Source organism: Gallus gallus, chromosome 12, assembly GCF_016699485.2.
Source record: "Gallus gallus isolate bGalGal1 chromosome 12, bGalGal1.mat.broiler.GRCg7b, whole genome shotgun sequence".
Lineage (NCBI taxonomy): Eukaryota > Metazoa > Chordata > Aves > Galliformes > Phasianidae > Gallus > Gallus gallus.
Genome location: NC_052543.1, coordinates 10,039,608 through 10,055,426, shown reverse-complemented (window position 1 = coordinate 10,055,426; position 15,819 = coordinate 10,039,608). Strand labels below are relative to the sequence as shown.

The following is a 15,819-nucleotide window of genomic DNA, read 5'->3' as shown; positions in this document are numbered from 1 at the left end:
CAAGAGGAGCAGGTGTGAGGCTGCAGACCTGCAGGACTCTGAGCAGCCCAACTGGCTCCCATGAGTTTCCCCAGAGTGCTACACCAGCTGAAAGGAGAAGAGGGTGCAATAGCTGCTTGGGGCGGGAGGGGGGCAAAGAGAGCTGTTGCAGTTGCATTTAAACCAGGAGCACTGAATTACAGCAACTCTTGGAGCATCAATACCGGCTCTAACCTGAAAAGACCAAGGCGCCAGGCAAACCAAAGAGCGTGGTCCTGAGACACGTAGAAGACTGGCAGTGAAAGGCTTTAGGGAATTAGATAATTTATCGACAAGCTGCAAAACACTTTTAACCAGTTTGGAAATAAAAAATAACAATAATTCAAAAGACAAATGGGAAAATTCTGCCTAGGAAAGGAGCACACAGCATGAGATCACAGGATTCAGCAGACTATAAAATAGGAAATGAGACTTACTCTTCTCCCCCTACAGCTACACAAAACCCTCCTACGTAGATTACAGACGTGCTTGGCAATTGCCTTCCTCCTCCAGCCTCTCCTGTTGTGGACAAGGCAGGATTGGTTGAAGCCTGAATGCAGAGAGGATATTAGATAAAACATCTTGCAAAGCCAAGTGTGAAATATTAACAACAGGAGGCAATGGCTTGTGTTCATATGCAAGATCACAAATTTGGTGCTTAGAGAGCCCGAGATGTCCTTGCACACCGGCATCTCAAAGCGCTCGTGGAATGTTTCATTTAAAAACCTATTGAAGCCTACTGGAAAATTTCTATCAGCTCTGTTATTTGCTTTATCTCCTCTTACTTTGCTGTTTTTGTTCTGCAACACCAAGAAATTATGCATGAATAAAAAGGTTATTCCTTCCATTCATTTGGCCGGTTCTAAAACAATTTGTACTTGTAAAGCGGGCACTCTGAAAGCCTGTATTTTTACATGAAATTACCACAACTGTGCACATTGCCTCTGAATTACTGGGTGCATTTGTACACACACCTACCCAATTTGCACACAGAACCACAGTAACCGGGCAGGCAACACGGACATGCAGCGGTTTGGCTGAACAGAGCACTGCATCTGGCACCAGGCAGTTTTGGTTTTAGTAGGTGAAAAAGGTCATAGCCCTGGACATGGCAGAGCTCCTTTTTATCCAGCACACGTGGCACAGACAGCAGCATGGCTTGCTGCCCCTACCCTACCTCATCTTGCCTTGGAGGAAACTGCCTCCCATTCAACATCTACAATAGGCTCAGCCCTTGTCTGTCCTGCAGTCCAAGTTGCCCACTAATGCCAAGTGCAACAGGGGCTGTGCCATAGGGACATCTATTCAGCACTGACTACCATCAGGAATAACCATCTCTGCCACTTCAGAGCATAACTGAGACCTGCTGTCACAATCTCACCTGAAAAAAGATTAATGCTCCAGATATCCAACAAGCAGCTATGGAGAAACATAAGGAGAAGAGGGAGCCTAGGAGGGGATGTAGGGCTTCTTCCATCTTTGCAAGGGCTTCTGTGATACAGGAACAGGTGAGGAATACAAAAACAGCTCTCTTGAAGCTGCATTACCTGTAGATTTCTTACCCAGATGGCAGCTGCGGCTCTGCAGACTGCGTTTCATCTTCAGCAGTTTCCCATCAACATCTCTCCTTGTCATTTTTTTTTCAGGCTCAGCTACCCAGGCTGATGATGAGGGCAACCACAGCAACAAAACTACTCATGGGAGCTGTGCAGCACCAAAGGAAAGGGACAGAGCTGTGGGGTGGGCAGCTGAGCCCCAATCCCCACACTCGGGGTCGCCAAGAAGTCTGCAGACATTCATCACTGAAACTCAACCTAGCATGGCAGGACAGAGCAGTTTCCAACCTTAGTGCTGCATGATGAACTGATTTCTGTCCTCAGAGACTGCGGGTTAGGCAAGGCAATACTGAAGTAGGATGATGCACAAGAGGTATATTTTCAGCTAATAATCAAGCAGTCCCTCATCTGGAGGTGCTGCATGGCCTCAGAGTGCCACTTTGTCCTTGTTGGGCTGCAAAACAGCCGCAGTGCACCTGGCCAACATTAACTGGAGATGTTACATTTATGATTTTATGGCTGATATTTTCCTCTACCCTCTATCAATTGAGTTCACTGTCTGAACGATCGCATCTGTTTATGTTCCACAGACACCTGCGTATCTTGAGATGACAGCAACTCCCTGAATACTGTAATCAGTTATTTCTCAACAGAGGAATTGCCAATTTGGTAAATAAAGCTCATTATAAAAGAGCGTGGAAATGTATTACGGTTGCCTAACAGAAAAAAATTGTCCAGTGCTGCCTGATAATCAGCCCTGGCATCATAGTCCCCCCCAATTTAGGGCAGCTGAAATAATGACATGCAAATTACTTATGCCAAGGCTACATTAATTGGGGGCAAGAGGAAAATGAAGAAGAGACAAAATAGGTATTTTTCCTCTTTAGACCAACAACTATTTAAAATCTAGTCAGTGACAGGCCTTGCTTCTTCATACCTCCACATGCAGCATCAGGAGTCCTGCAGTTCTGCAGAACCCAGCTATCACAAGCAGATCCAGAAGCCAGCATGGCAGTCCCAGCAGAAGCCCACCTAATGCTGTCACAAACAGACCTGAGGACACGAAGTATCCTACTTTGCTTTGGAAAACCCCTCTTCCTTTGGAGGCATCAAGTTTGACCTGCACAGTGATGAAGAGGTGTTGTTAGCAAAAATTCCAACAAGCAGGCAAAGATTGCTTCTGAGGAAGAAGACAGTTGTGGCATCAGCTCTCAAAAGGAAAGGAATTTTGTTGCTTTAATGAGGATACGAAGCTCTAAGTTGCTGCCCTAAAGCAGAATATAACATAGGAAACAGTTCTCAGCTCCCCTCATTTATTTTCATAAACACTACATTAAAATCTGACATGAGCTCCAAAAATCCACGATCACATTCTTCAGAACCTGTCAGACACAGTAAGGAGGACACGAGCAGCAGGAGCTGCCAAGTGGAGGAGAGGCTTTGGGCAGAGAAAGGGAATGAAGTTATGAACTAGACCTGTTCCTGTTTTACTGACAGGTATATCTGTTGCACCTTCCTCTGGCAGGATGAGTCAGAAGCAGAGTTCCCACTTGGCTCCACGAGGAGAAGGCCCACAACCAAACAAGGCCAGAGTGCACAGTGGACAGCAGAGAAGGAACCGCACACAACAGCTCGAGTAAGGACAGACAGCTAGGGCTCTGCGTTCAGCAGGCAGGGTGTTTTTCAGTATGATTCACCAGCACTGATTCTCTTTGGCCAGGACTTTGCACTCTTCCAAGTACTTTCAAATAAGCCAACCTCATTCAGCCTGGGACCTAAAACAAGTTTTGTGATTTATAAACTGTGACTGGAAATGCTCCTATTCCCCATACTTGGTGGGAGTTTTTGTTGGCACGGGTAGGAGGTAGGAAACAGCAATCTACAAACTCATGGGACTGAAAGTATCTCACAGCACACAGTGACCATTAAACACTTTATTATTTAGGAGAGAACCTCAGAAGGGAAGGAACGTGCCTGCTGGTGTAGCCAATCAGAGCATGCTAGGAACAGTTAATCCCAACAAGCTAGTCAGGGTTATTTCCAAGTACTTCAGACCCTTAATTCTGGAGCAAATGGACAAAGATAACTCTTGAAACTCAGACAGGCGTTGGTGAAACCAAAGCTAGCGCAGGGTGAACCGGGCCTGTGTGGGGTACGCCTCCAAGCGACAAGCCGTGCTGGGGTCAAGGCCATTCTTTACATTCTATTACAATACAAAAAGGAAGGAACAGCGTTCCCCTCTCCTACGACCCTCTGCCTGGCTCCAGAAGCATCCACATAGACCAATACATGCAGGCCATTAGAAGAGGAATCATCGTTGTCTTGGACCATGAAGGGCAGAAGGCACCAGTTTTGGTCAGCGTCTATCCAGAAGGATGCTGGGCCTTCCAGGGGCATCTGTGGTCCCTGTCCTCTGCTCTTTGGTGGCTGATGTTATCCAGAGTTAACTAAAAGCTCCTGGAAGAAAAAAAAAAAAGGAGAGAAAGGAAAAGGCAGCAAGTTAGTTACACAGCTGTTGACCTTGGACTATTTCTTTCAGAAACAAAGGAGTAACACTGCCTGGGCTGAGAGACTACAGAAAATCCCTCAGAAAATGTATCAGGTGTTGCCTTCTGCAAAATGCAGTCAGACACTCAAGGGGACAGAGGACTGTGGAAGCAAGAGCAGGTCATAATATCAAAGGCAAGGCTGATTCCATGAACAAGAATATAAGGTCAGTTGTAAACGATTAGGACTTTAAATCTGATGGCCTGCAGCAGGAGAGAGAGGCCACAGACCCAGCTGGGACTCAGAGCAGCTGAGCAGCAGGAGTAAGCACAGCTCCACACTAAGCCTCAGCCCCAGCAGGACATGGGAGCACTCAGATCAGCGGCTGCCAAACACACACCACTCATCCCAACGCTTGGAGCAGGACCAGCTAAGAGGGGAAAGAAAATAAGAGAATTCAGAGACTATCCTACTAAGAACTTTTATCTTAAGATACAAACCCTCCCTAAAATGGAACACACGGAGCAGAGAGTACTTACCCACATTTACAGAACCCTTCTAAAGCCAACCACAGAAAGACAGCTGAACAGTCAGCTGCATGGGATTCCATCGCCCAGCCAACTGGACACATGCTAGGTTCTACTTCTTGTGTAGCAGGCATTTTTAGGAAGGAGGCTGTGGTTCCTTGAAAGTTTCTGGTACGCATTGCAAGACAGTGCTGCTACCACACGTGGCAGTGCCTGTTGGAAGGTGAGGGTGCTGTTTAGGCTGCTCCTGCACAGTAGGCGGATATTTGCTGCTTAACACTTGCAAAGTCAGCATGCTCAGACTACAGTGACCACACACCTCCAAAGACAGCCCTTTCTCTGACCACAACAAACCAGAGAGGCTTCATGAGATTCAAGAATTAAGAGAAAATTGTTTGCCAAATTATTTAGACAAAGCTTAGCCACAAATCTGACAAATGAACCATCAGTATTACTTGACTGCCTCTAATTTCCCAGGTAGTTTTTCTCACCATTAGTGACTTACAAATTTCACACAGTGCAACACATTTTAAAAAATTCTAATAGCACTCACACAAAATGCAATGAGCAGAGCAGCAACAGCTCCCCATCCATTTTGCAATGCAGTAATTTGCTGTATTCATACCATAACACTTCAGTTAAGTGTCACAGAACCCTACGCTTTGTGATAAAGCCATCGTTGTGACCACTCTGCAGTTAACCCCTACAAAGACACCAAAAACTTTTCTTTAAAGCGATTTTAAAAAAACCTTGGTTACACAATTTCGTGTTCATAATCATAACTACATTCTTTTACTTATCCAGGAGAAAACAGCCAGCACTTAACCTCAGTCAATTCCTCCCAGCCTGGCCCATCCACATTCCGAGGACGCATCCAGCTGGAGGCTCACAAATACTCCTTGTGCAAAAACATCAGGTTCCATCTCACACCACATGACTAAGCTTTCCCAAAATCTTTTGCAGCAATCACTGGACCAAAAGCTGATGGGATGCCAAACAGGCTAGACACCAATTTCCTGCTGTGCTGCTCACACTAAGGGAAGTTTCTGGGAACAAAAGATGTAGGTAACAATACTGTCAATCACTCTGTGCTGCTTCAAAAGAGAGAAACAAACAACAACAGGAAACCAGAGTACAGTCTCTGAACCTGTCCAGCCCCAAATCTTCCGGGAATGTGCTGTGCAGTGCAGGCATCATTAACACCAACAGCACTGGAGGTCAGAGGCAGAGATCAGAGCTCTCCTCCTCCAGCAGATCCTGCAGAGCATCACCCAGCTGTAGCATGCCTGCACGTGGAGACTCTGAGGGCCTCCTGTTCAGTTAGCAGTTGATGGAGGAAAACACTTGTCACCATATGCACAAAATTGTTTTCACTGTTCCTGAGCCGTCAGTTCATAAACCTGTGGCTAACTACTTAAAAGCACAGTTCCATTGATTTCATGCCTCACACACTGTGTAATGGTGTGGAAGGACACCACTTCTCCAAGACTAAACCCACTCTTTGCTAAGCCAGCCGTTCACACCAGTGTTTCAACTCCAGCTAGCACTGCAGCCCCACGGATCCAGACTTGGCACCCCCTGGGGTCCCTTCCAACCTGAATCCTCCCTGCAAGATGCCCCAGGGCTGCTACAATGCTTACCTTACCTTACCTTGGACAGGAGGAGCCAAGAAGGGGAAGGAGCAGCCTTTTCTCTGCTGCACTCTCTTAGCATTGCAGATGTACCGGCCAGGCTGCACAAGCAACAGGCCCAGGCAGCTCACAGACACAAGCTGTTCCCACATGATGGGATCCTCCCAATTAATCAAGCTGAGGCTCAGCCTGAAGTTAAGCGATGCATCACAGAGTAACTGCCCCGCAGCCAGCCTCGGATGCTCTCTGCTGCAGTCTTAGGTAAGAGCTCAGGATGCAAACAGCCCCGCAGTGTGCAGCAAGCACTCACTGATGAATCAGGACAATGATGGTGCCAGTGTCCTTCATGCAGAGGGGAGAGCAAATTGTTCCGAGTGTTAGGACACCAGGCTTTGATTTGAAGAGCTCCAGCCCGGCACTACCACCTACAAGAACTGTGTCTTCAGCATGGGGTTTGAGGCAATCCATCACAGCTGTGTCTCAGCGCAGGAGCTCAGCATCCTCTCCATGCCTCGGCTCCAGGTGGAACCTTCCCCTGTGAACTCCAGGCCTTGAGGAACCTCTTCCCTCTGGGTTTGCCAGACACAGTCCTCCAAGCCCCAACTGGGCCAAGATGTATTTAACCAGCCTTTAGTCTCACAGGTAGTCTTACACCCTGCAAGTGTCCCCCAGTGAATACCTTACCTTTGTTGTAACATTCCTTCAAGCAGTCACACCATGGTGCTCGCACACCTGGGCACCACGTAGCCATGAAGAAATCAGAGAGCAGATCCCCATGACAAATGAGTCAGTGCATTCGGAATGTCAGTGACAAAGTAGAAATTAATCTCCATAGTTCCCAGCTCTGTGCCACGCACAGGCAGTTTTCTCAAACCCAGAAGACCTGTAGTCATGCAGCAGACTTCAGTAACGTGACTGAGCCACTTCATCTCTGTTCACCTGCAAAGAGGCAGTAACAAACTACAGAAATCCTCACCTGTCCTAAGATGGGTGTTCAAGGCCTTTCTGCTGGATAAGGCATTTGTTGTGGGGCTATTAGCACCCCAGAGCATTGCAAGGGACATTTGAGTCACTCTGGTTTGATGTATGCTGTAGGTATTTTTTGGTTATGTGCAATTTGTTCTGTTACATTCGGGGTATTGGCTGTTCTGCAGAGCAGCTGTGCTGACTAATGGATCGTAGCACTTCTGTGCCATACAGTTATTGCACAGAAAAGCCTCTCTGTCTCCCTCATCCTTCAGGAGTCCAACAGTTGCTGTCCTTGGGTTTGGAATACGAAGGGGCCGGAGTACGCCTGGCAGCAACAAAAAGCATTAATTCAAAATGCTATTAAAAGAGTTTTGTTGTCCCTCTTCCCCGTACTGGCGTTAATAGCTTTGCAGAGCAGAGGAGCTCACCTGATGACTCGGCTCCTTCCCCATACAGTGCCCTCAGAGCAGGGCAGCAGAGCAGCACTTCCAGCAAACACCCAGGATGTGCTGTCAAACACATTGCCCTGCTCTGCCAGAACACCGAGCTATTTACCAGCACAACCAATCTCCAGCTATTCCGAGCCTCACCTGTTTGTTCATGCATTCTAACATTGATTTCCTCCAGACAATTGTTCTAACTCGGAGAGAGCTCCCATCATTAGCCTTGCTTCACAAGAAATGCTTTGCCACTGACTGAGCAGCTCTGCAGTCCCCAGGCAGCACGAAGCCCCTGGCTGAGCCGGGAGCCCCGGACCCCCAGCAGGGAGCAGCAGGCCACGCTCAGCTCTTTTCATTTGGGACACGTGCTGGAAAATGGTAGGGCCAGCAGGAACAAACAGGGCTCTGCAAAGGGTTGCCACTGAAAGGATGGCTGATTAATTAATTGGAGTGCAAACTGAGGACGGGTTTTGTTCAATCGATGTTAATTGCATTTAATCTTATTCTTGCCATTAAGAAAAGCCATTGGGCCGGGCTGGTGCCTGACACGCAGCTTCCACCCACACTTGGGAGGCGAGGCAGGAGGGGAAAAGTAATGGAAAGAAAGGAAATAACCCTACCTCACCCCTTCTGCATCACTGCACAACTTCATTGGGGCTGTTCCATTACTTAAACAATTTTTGTTTTCCAGTAAAATTACGCAGGAGCTCTAAAGGACAAAAATCGGACATAGAGCATTTCACCACTCGTTGTTCCTGCTCTCCTGGGTACCACTCAGAGCTTTGCTAACCCACAGCACTGCGGCTATCCAGCTGCTGCGAAGGACTGAAATGAAGAAAATCACCTCCGTGAAGCAGTGCCTGCTTTGCACCCCGGCTGCTCCCAGCACACCTGCAGCTGCTGCCTGCCTCTCCCATCAGCTCGGCCAGAGCATCTCTCAGCTGGCTGCTGACCACAGCTCCACGTGCCTAACAGCGCTGAACTCTGCCTTCCTCTCACACAGAATCCCAGAATCATTCAGGTCGGAAAAGCTCTCTCAGATCACCAAGTCCAACCCCAGCCCACCCACACCGTGCCCACTGACCACAGCCCTCAGTGCCACACCTCCACAACTAAACGCCTCCAAGGACGGTCACCCCAACCCCGCACTGCAGCTTATCGGTGGTTTTCTTTATCCCTCGACAAGCATTAGTGCCTCTGCCTCTCGCCAAGTGAAAAGGACGTATCACAAGTGCTGTGAAGGACTGGCTGAGCATTAAGTGGTCTGAAATGGCTTTACTAGACTTGGTCAAGATGCACCCCTCTGCCCCACAGCCAGAGGCACCCCGAGCATTTTGCGAGCTCATGGATTAGTCCCAGGAGGATCCAAAAGCAGAACAACGGCAACTTGTACAGATACAGCTCTGGTTTTGTAAGGATTAAAATGAACCTCACCCAACTGTGAATATCCGTTTCCAGAGCCAAAAGGAATGGAAAACCACTTACTGATGCAAGAGAATTTCATTATTGCAAACCCTAAACCCAGGACATTTACAAACTGAGGACAGCAACAGTAACGAGGTTGCTGGGGGACACTGACAGCAGGGCTTAACTGCTGTACCACCAAGGCCTGCCCTTAACAACCTTCATAAAATGCAAACAGAAAGGCAACAGCTTCCACATACCCCCATTCCTGGTGGATAAAAGGAAAAGAAATAATCCCAGAAGCCAAAAGACTTTGGATTAAGTTGTATACGTGACCTGTCACCTCCTGTCGGAAGGAAGAGATGCTAGAAATACTCACAAAGCCATTCCAATATTTTGAATTAAATGAATTACAGAAATGGAAAGCACACAAATGCAAGGCATTACAAAACAAGGCGCCGGGAAGGTGCAGGAATTGGAAAGAAGCTGGCAAATGATCTCTGCAGACTACTGAGGAAAATTAATAGAGAGAGAAAGGATACAGTAACAATACTGACTGATGAACAGCAGCACTAGGGGCATAAATTCAGGATGTCAAACTTCTACTTAAATCCAGTTTTGGAACAAAACCAGCAAACCCTACTGTTAAAAAGCACTGCAAGTACGAAGGCCAGCTATGCCAAGCCTCATTTCAGGACAGGCTTCCCCTGTGCATCCCTCCAGATTGAAGTTTCTGGCTTTAATTATTCCTGGAGCATTGTGTATACAGGGATTCAGAGCAGGGATTACTAGCAGGATCCTTGTTATAAGCACCACTTCTCAAACAAATTACACTTCACTTGACGTCAGTAACATACACAAGAAAACAAATTAGATGAAGGCAGCAGGACGGCATGAAACAGATCCAGTGCAAGGAAATTTCACAAGGTCACCCAGAAAAATAAGCACACATTAAAGGTAAAATTGTGCCATGTTCCCCACTGCAGGGTGCACTAAAGCTTGGTGCGACCCAGTCCCAGTGCATCCTCAGCAGGCTGGGGAGTCCACGCAGCTCAGAGACCGAGCCTAGATGAGACAGGGGGAAAAGAGAAAAGAAATGAGACAGAGCAACCTCAGTTATCCTCTGAACTCCGAGGGCTCATCCTGAGCCACCCGCTGCCCCACACAGATGGGAGACAAGGATGGCCACCTGCTCGGAGCCGTGGCTGCTGCAGCTGCACATCCACATGTGGTTATGGCTCAGTGCTGCCCGCCCCAGCCCCGCACACCCAGCACAGCGAGGCAGGCAGAGGCAACCTCTCCCGATATGCTTCTTCTGTGCCTAATTCTATTTCTGCTCAGTGATACAGCGAGATTCCACGCACAAGTGTTATGAGCTTGACTGGCTTTATTTGTTTAACAGTTCATATTTTCATTAAGCTGTTGCTATTCGGCAGCCAGTAATTTTATTTGCGTGATAGCCATATTCATCTCACCCGCACGGGTGTAGATGTCACTCACCCTTTTTTTTCAGGCAGATGAGGCAAAAACAAGTGGGATAGAGCAGAGGGAGGGCTGTGACTCCATGCAGATTGGTGTGAGATGTACTTCTGCCTGGTTTTGTGATACCCAAAAAGAGCAGGGCCACGGGAGAGACCCTACAGGTAAATTGAATCAAAAAACATACAGGGAGCCTACCTCAACTGCTCGCATGCAATCCAGAAACTGCAGTATCTTTGAGTAGAATCAGCCCTTTGACACACCGCTGCCACTCTTCTGCACCAGCCGAGCACTGCTGAATGGGAGCTCATGGTATCTCACCATCAGATTTTTAAGAATTAATTACATGCCCAGCTCTTGCCAATCTCTCAACTATTTTGTAATAGCCGGTTCCAGGAACTGCAAGATCTGATTCAACCACAAGGAAAAAAAAAGGTTGGTTGTTTGGCCGGCACCAAAGGCCGATTAGACCATCCACCAAGGTCAGGCAAGCAGACAGAGAACTAACAGACGTGAGATGTCAGTGGCCTGTGCTGAGACAGCCACATGACTCAACCATGCCTCAGAACCATGCCAGAAGTCACCCGATAAACCCCAAATATTTCACCCTGCTGCTCCCCTTGTCAGCACCAAGGAGCCGAGACATGCAGAAGCCTCCATGCTGCGTGGGCACAAGGCAGGGAACTGCAGCTCAGCATTTCTCTAGCTCCTTCCTGCCCCCTCCCTCTTCAGAAGGTGCCCTGGTAGAATGCCAGATGCTGGAATAAGCCACAAAAGCCTCCTAAATAATGATCTCCCATCTCCTCCACTGCGAATTTATAGTCCTGCATCTGCGTCAGGACAGACACCTGCTTCCACCTGTCTTAAAACACATCCTTTACAAACAGGGTCCGAGTTGGAATGTTTAACTGGAGCTTTTTAGAATGTATTAAAAGACTGAGAAAGAAAACGACAGTTTCTGAGTGTGCTGCTTGCTCTTCTTGTGGACGCTGCTCAAGTGGAGGGGGAGTTGGTTGGGCTTTTTTAGGCCTTTTTTTTTTTATATATGACAAATGATGCTGGTCCCCATCCTGTAATTTCCCTCACTGTGCTGCACGTCTGTTTATGATAGATACCAGCACAGCTTCTTAGGTGTCCGTTTATCTGCTAGAAAAGTATTGTCTGTTTGGAAGCAACTCATCCTAACAGAGCAGCCCCAGAGGGGGAGACAGAAAAAGGAGGGGGAAAGAGAGACGAGGGGGCTGTCAGCTGGGAATACATCCATGCTTCTGCTGCAAAGGATCTGGCAGAAAGCAAGCACCGTATTTAGTTTTAGCTACATCCTCTCTTCCCACCTCCTAGACCATTCTTTTCTAGTGTCACTCAACACCTCTTTGCATCTTCTTCCCACAGAGCCCTTATCATTAACATACGTTTCGGTTCAGACTTGCAACCTGTGGAAACAAAGCAAATCCACAGCTTTCTTCCGTGGGTCTGTGCCAGCACAGAGGAACCTCAGGTCCGAACCTGAACAGTCAATAGGGTAAGGCAGGCAACGCTTCAATGGAAAAAAACAACCATAAAGGAAATAAAGAGGAGAGAGAAGGGAACAAAGAAAGAAAAAATGTGGTGCAATCCACGTGTATTTATATTTTATGTTTAAAGAGACTTTAATAGGAATTCGTCAATTTTCTGTAACCAGGATTAGAACAGAACAAACTCAAATGCTTCATTCTTCTGAAGAGCCCTCTGAGCTGAATTTCTCTCCCCACCAAATGGCCAATATAGAAAGGAGCTCACAAACCCCTGTGACATCAGTAACTTCTCATCACTCTTGGAAAAACAGAGGCCAGGACAGATTCATTAATCCAAGCCAGAATCCCCATCGTGTCCCACACAAGAACCAGCACTCTGCAATCCTGCATCCCCAGCAATTCCCATGCCATCCTGCCTGGCACGAGCAAAGCAAGAAAGTAGAACTCTATTTTAAAATGGTAAACTACAGTCATTGACCATAGCTGCCCCAGCCAGGTAAGCAAGCATTTCTACAAAGCAGTTTTATCACTTCGAGATTTAAAATATCTACCACCATTTCACTCATTCCATCCTTCGTACCAAAAGAGCAAGGTCACATCTGGAAGGCACTGCTGAGTCCCAGGCAGCTGCACAACCTGCCTGAGCACGGCACATCCCAGCACTCTGCATTGCCAGGGTTAGCCTGCTGTGATACCTACTGAGCAAGGGTAGAGCTGGCACTGAGGTCTCATTGCTATTCTGCAGCCTGGGCATGTCCAGAGAGGATGTTCTTCTGCCTCTGGTTCACACAGATGTATGTACAGACAGAGCTTTTTTTTAAGACGCTTGAGATAAAGGACTGCTAGAGCCGAACCTGAATTAAAGACTTCTAATAAAAGAAAGCATTCCTTTAAATTTCAATGTTTTTGCATTCTTTTTTATCCCTACAAACAGGGTTGGTTTCTATGCATGTTTGTTTTGAAAACAATGACATTCCACCTGTTAGATGGCATCAGTCAGATGAGTTTAAATTGTGTGAAGTGGGTGTCATTGCTGCCTGATTTAGAACTGAGGCTCACATCCAGGATCCAAGTACGTACAGTGTCAGAAGAGGTAAGCCAGCAGAAAGCACTTGCTGCTCATGGCCCACAGCTACGTCATCACACACCTGCAGCCTCCAGGCTCCCCCAGCACTGTCCCTGGGTGACGCTGACCGACAGCCTCCAAGCACGAGACTCTGGATGGCACCGACTGAGCCCAGCTCCGCCGCCTGCCTGCCTGCCTTCGCTTCCCATCAGCCTGCAAAGGAGACATCGGCACGCAAACACACACAGCCCCCCAGCACGAGGGGACAGGCCCGCAGCTCGGTTTGCAGCAGCTGCTCCATTTGTCCCACTCTGAGTGCAGTGTTTGAGCAGCCAACCCGCTCCCCTTTCATCTGCTCCGCAGTAGCCATTTCTCCAGAGCTGCCCATCATTTCCTCATCAAGCACTAAAAACAGAGGATCGCTAGAGACACGGCTCAGCCTTGCTGAGATTTCACTCTCTCAGTGGGTTGTAAATGCCCCTATAATGTTGGCTTTTTTAATCTTGTGTTATTATTACCCGCGGCTGCCATTCAGTCTGCAGAGAATAAAGCGCCAAGGCTTTCAGGGCCGCACAATGGCTCTGTGCATTTGCCAGCGGTTGGACAAACAATACCTCTGTGTTTCAGCTTTATTGGAAACCTCGCTGTTGTGGGAGTCCGGCTGCGTGCGTCCCCCCGTCAGGCAGCGCGGAGGTGTGAGTGTGTGCCCACCGACTCAGCTGCCATCCCAGCAGCACGTGCATCCGCAGCTGCCAGGGAACCAGCACAGAAGTGCCCCTGCCCAGAGACAAAGGTAAGGGCTGCGACGCACAGAGAAGCCAGGCAGCCTCCTACAGATCAGCCCAGGGGTACGGAGCAGAGCCGGCCCCCCTCCACGAACAACTACACTCAGTGCGAGCGGTGTTGCCAGCTCACATGAAAGCCTGATGACATATGACATAACCACGAAAATGTCAAAGCAATGGCCCAGAATCGTGTTCTTACATGAATTCTTGGCTTCCGCTGAAAGCTGAAGAGCCTGAGATCCTCGGGCTTGCAAGGAATGCTTGAAAAGTGGAATGACTGAAAAAAAAAGTGCAAATTAAAAAGTAAACGAGATGTGAAAAAATGCAGGGCGGGCTCCTGTGATATGGGGACACCCATCGGTACTGCTCGCAGGGGACACTGCAGAGCTGCAGGCACTCCCTCGCTCACAAAATGAGCCCTGCTGCACACACCTCACAGGCTCAAAACCCAAGAGAGAAGCCAGAAACTCTCCCCAGAACCACAGAGTTGACATAAAACCGCTCAGAAATGCACCGGGGTTATTTCACTTGCCTTCTGGGTTTAAGCACCTGAGTCACATTCTCATACCGGTGCCTTCTAAGCAGGAGGGCTTGACTTTTTAAATTGTTTTTAATTTTTAAACAGAACTAAAATCCTCACGTACTTGTAAAACTTCAGCAACAACTGCACAAAACTAGGGCAGCAGAAAACATGCCAAATACTTCAAGGCTTGGCATCAGAGAGTGCCTGCCTGCCTCTGTGGCAGGAGGAGTGTCGGACTGTCTCAGCCAATGTTTCTGAGTAAGAATACCTAATCCCGATAGCCCGTGCACATACAGAACACCTATACTTACTGTCAGCTCTCTAGGAAAAGACCTTGACATTTTGCATTAAAGCCAATCTCCCCTGAATATCAACATAAGGTTAAAAAAAAAAAACCCAAACCTGGGCTATCTGAAAAATGTAAGAACTGGGAGCTGCCTTCAGTAAGAATTAAAGCTGAAATGGGAGAGGCGGTGAGATGGGCACAAGGCAAGGAGTGGAGCTGGAGCAGCACAGCACCAGATTCCAGGCTTTCCAGACCCATGTCTGCAGCTGGCCCCCGTCCCCTCCTGCATGCCAAGGAAAGAGACATCTTCAGTGTGAGGAAATGGAGGCTTTGCTATCTTAAACAAAATAAATGAAGGGTGAATGGTTTCAGAGCACACTAACATCGTTGAGATACGATGTGCTCTTTGCGCCAGGAGAGCTGAACTGCAGCCCACACCCCGAGCCCTGGCTTGGTGCTGATGGGGCTCACCTGGGAAGGGGAGTTCTCCTCTGCAGAGAGAACAGGACTGCAAAGTTCTCTTCCAAAAAAGAGTAATGAGCTGCCCAGAGAGCCTGCAGAGGTGCCAGAGAGACAGATACCATTATCCCTTCACGGGCCGAAGGCAGATTAGGACTAACACAGCAGCAGCACGAGGAGCTTATCAGCAGCCGGGCTGAGGCTGTGACACCTGCCTGCACCGCAGCCCTGCCATTACCACCTCCTCACTCCCGCACAAGCCCGATGTCTGGGTGCTTTGAAGCACGAAGCAGCGAGACAGGCAGGTGAGGCTGCACTCTGATCGGCTGTCTGAGACAGCAGCACGAATACCTCCACCTCACCTCTCATCCGTGGCATTTCCGAGACATCCGTTCAACCTCAACCCTCCAAACCACAGAAGTAATATCTGCCCAGGTAGAGCTGGGCAAACAAACACGAGTTAAATGACTGCTCAAGGTCGCCCAAGGACTTACAAGACAGCTACAGGCATGCCTAGCAAGTGGATTACTCTCCCTTTTGAAAAGCAGGCGGGCGCGCACCGGGACTGAGCCTGCTTAGCCAGGTGTGGAGCCTGCTGTGCTCAGCACAGCTCCGCCGAGCAGCACCGCCTCCTGCTGCCAGCACAGGAATCAAGCCTTTATATAGCAAAACTCA

General features: G+C 48.3%; 1 protein-coding gene across 9 annotated transcripts in view; it reads right to left on the bottom strand.

The window, feature by feature from the left end:
• Positions 1–3,493: 3,493 nt before the first annotated feature.
• The window catches only part of CHCHD6 (coiled-coil-helix-coiled-coil-helix domain containing 6), a 101,827-nt gene continuing 89,501 nt past the window's right edge, over positions 3,494–15,819 (bottom strand). For 2 of the 9 annotated variants that reach the window (XM_040646789.2, XM_040646790.2), the window contains 4 exons: positions 15,157–15,239; positions 14,076–14,153; positions 13,174–13,304; positions 3,494–4,031 (listed from right to left, as the gene is read on the bottom strand). In XM_040646789.2, coding sequence (XP_040502723.1) covers positions 4,018–4,031; positions 13,174–13,304; positions 14,076–14,153; positions 15,157–15,239 — 306 coding nt within the window. In that variant the 3' untranslated portion in view covers positions 3,494–4,017. Of the gene's footprint in view, positions 4,032–4,600; positions 4,802–13,173; positions 13,305–14,075; positions 14,154–15,156; positions 15,240–15,819 lie in introns of those variants that run through there. The other 7 variants (XM_004944594.5, XM_046900007.1, XR_213009.5 and 4 more) reach the window with 5 other exon arrangements.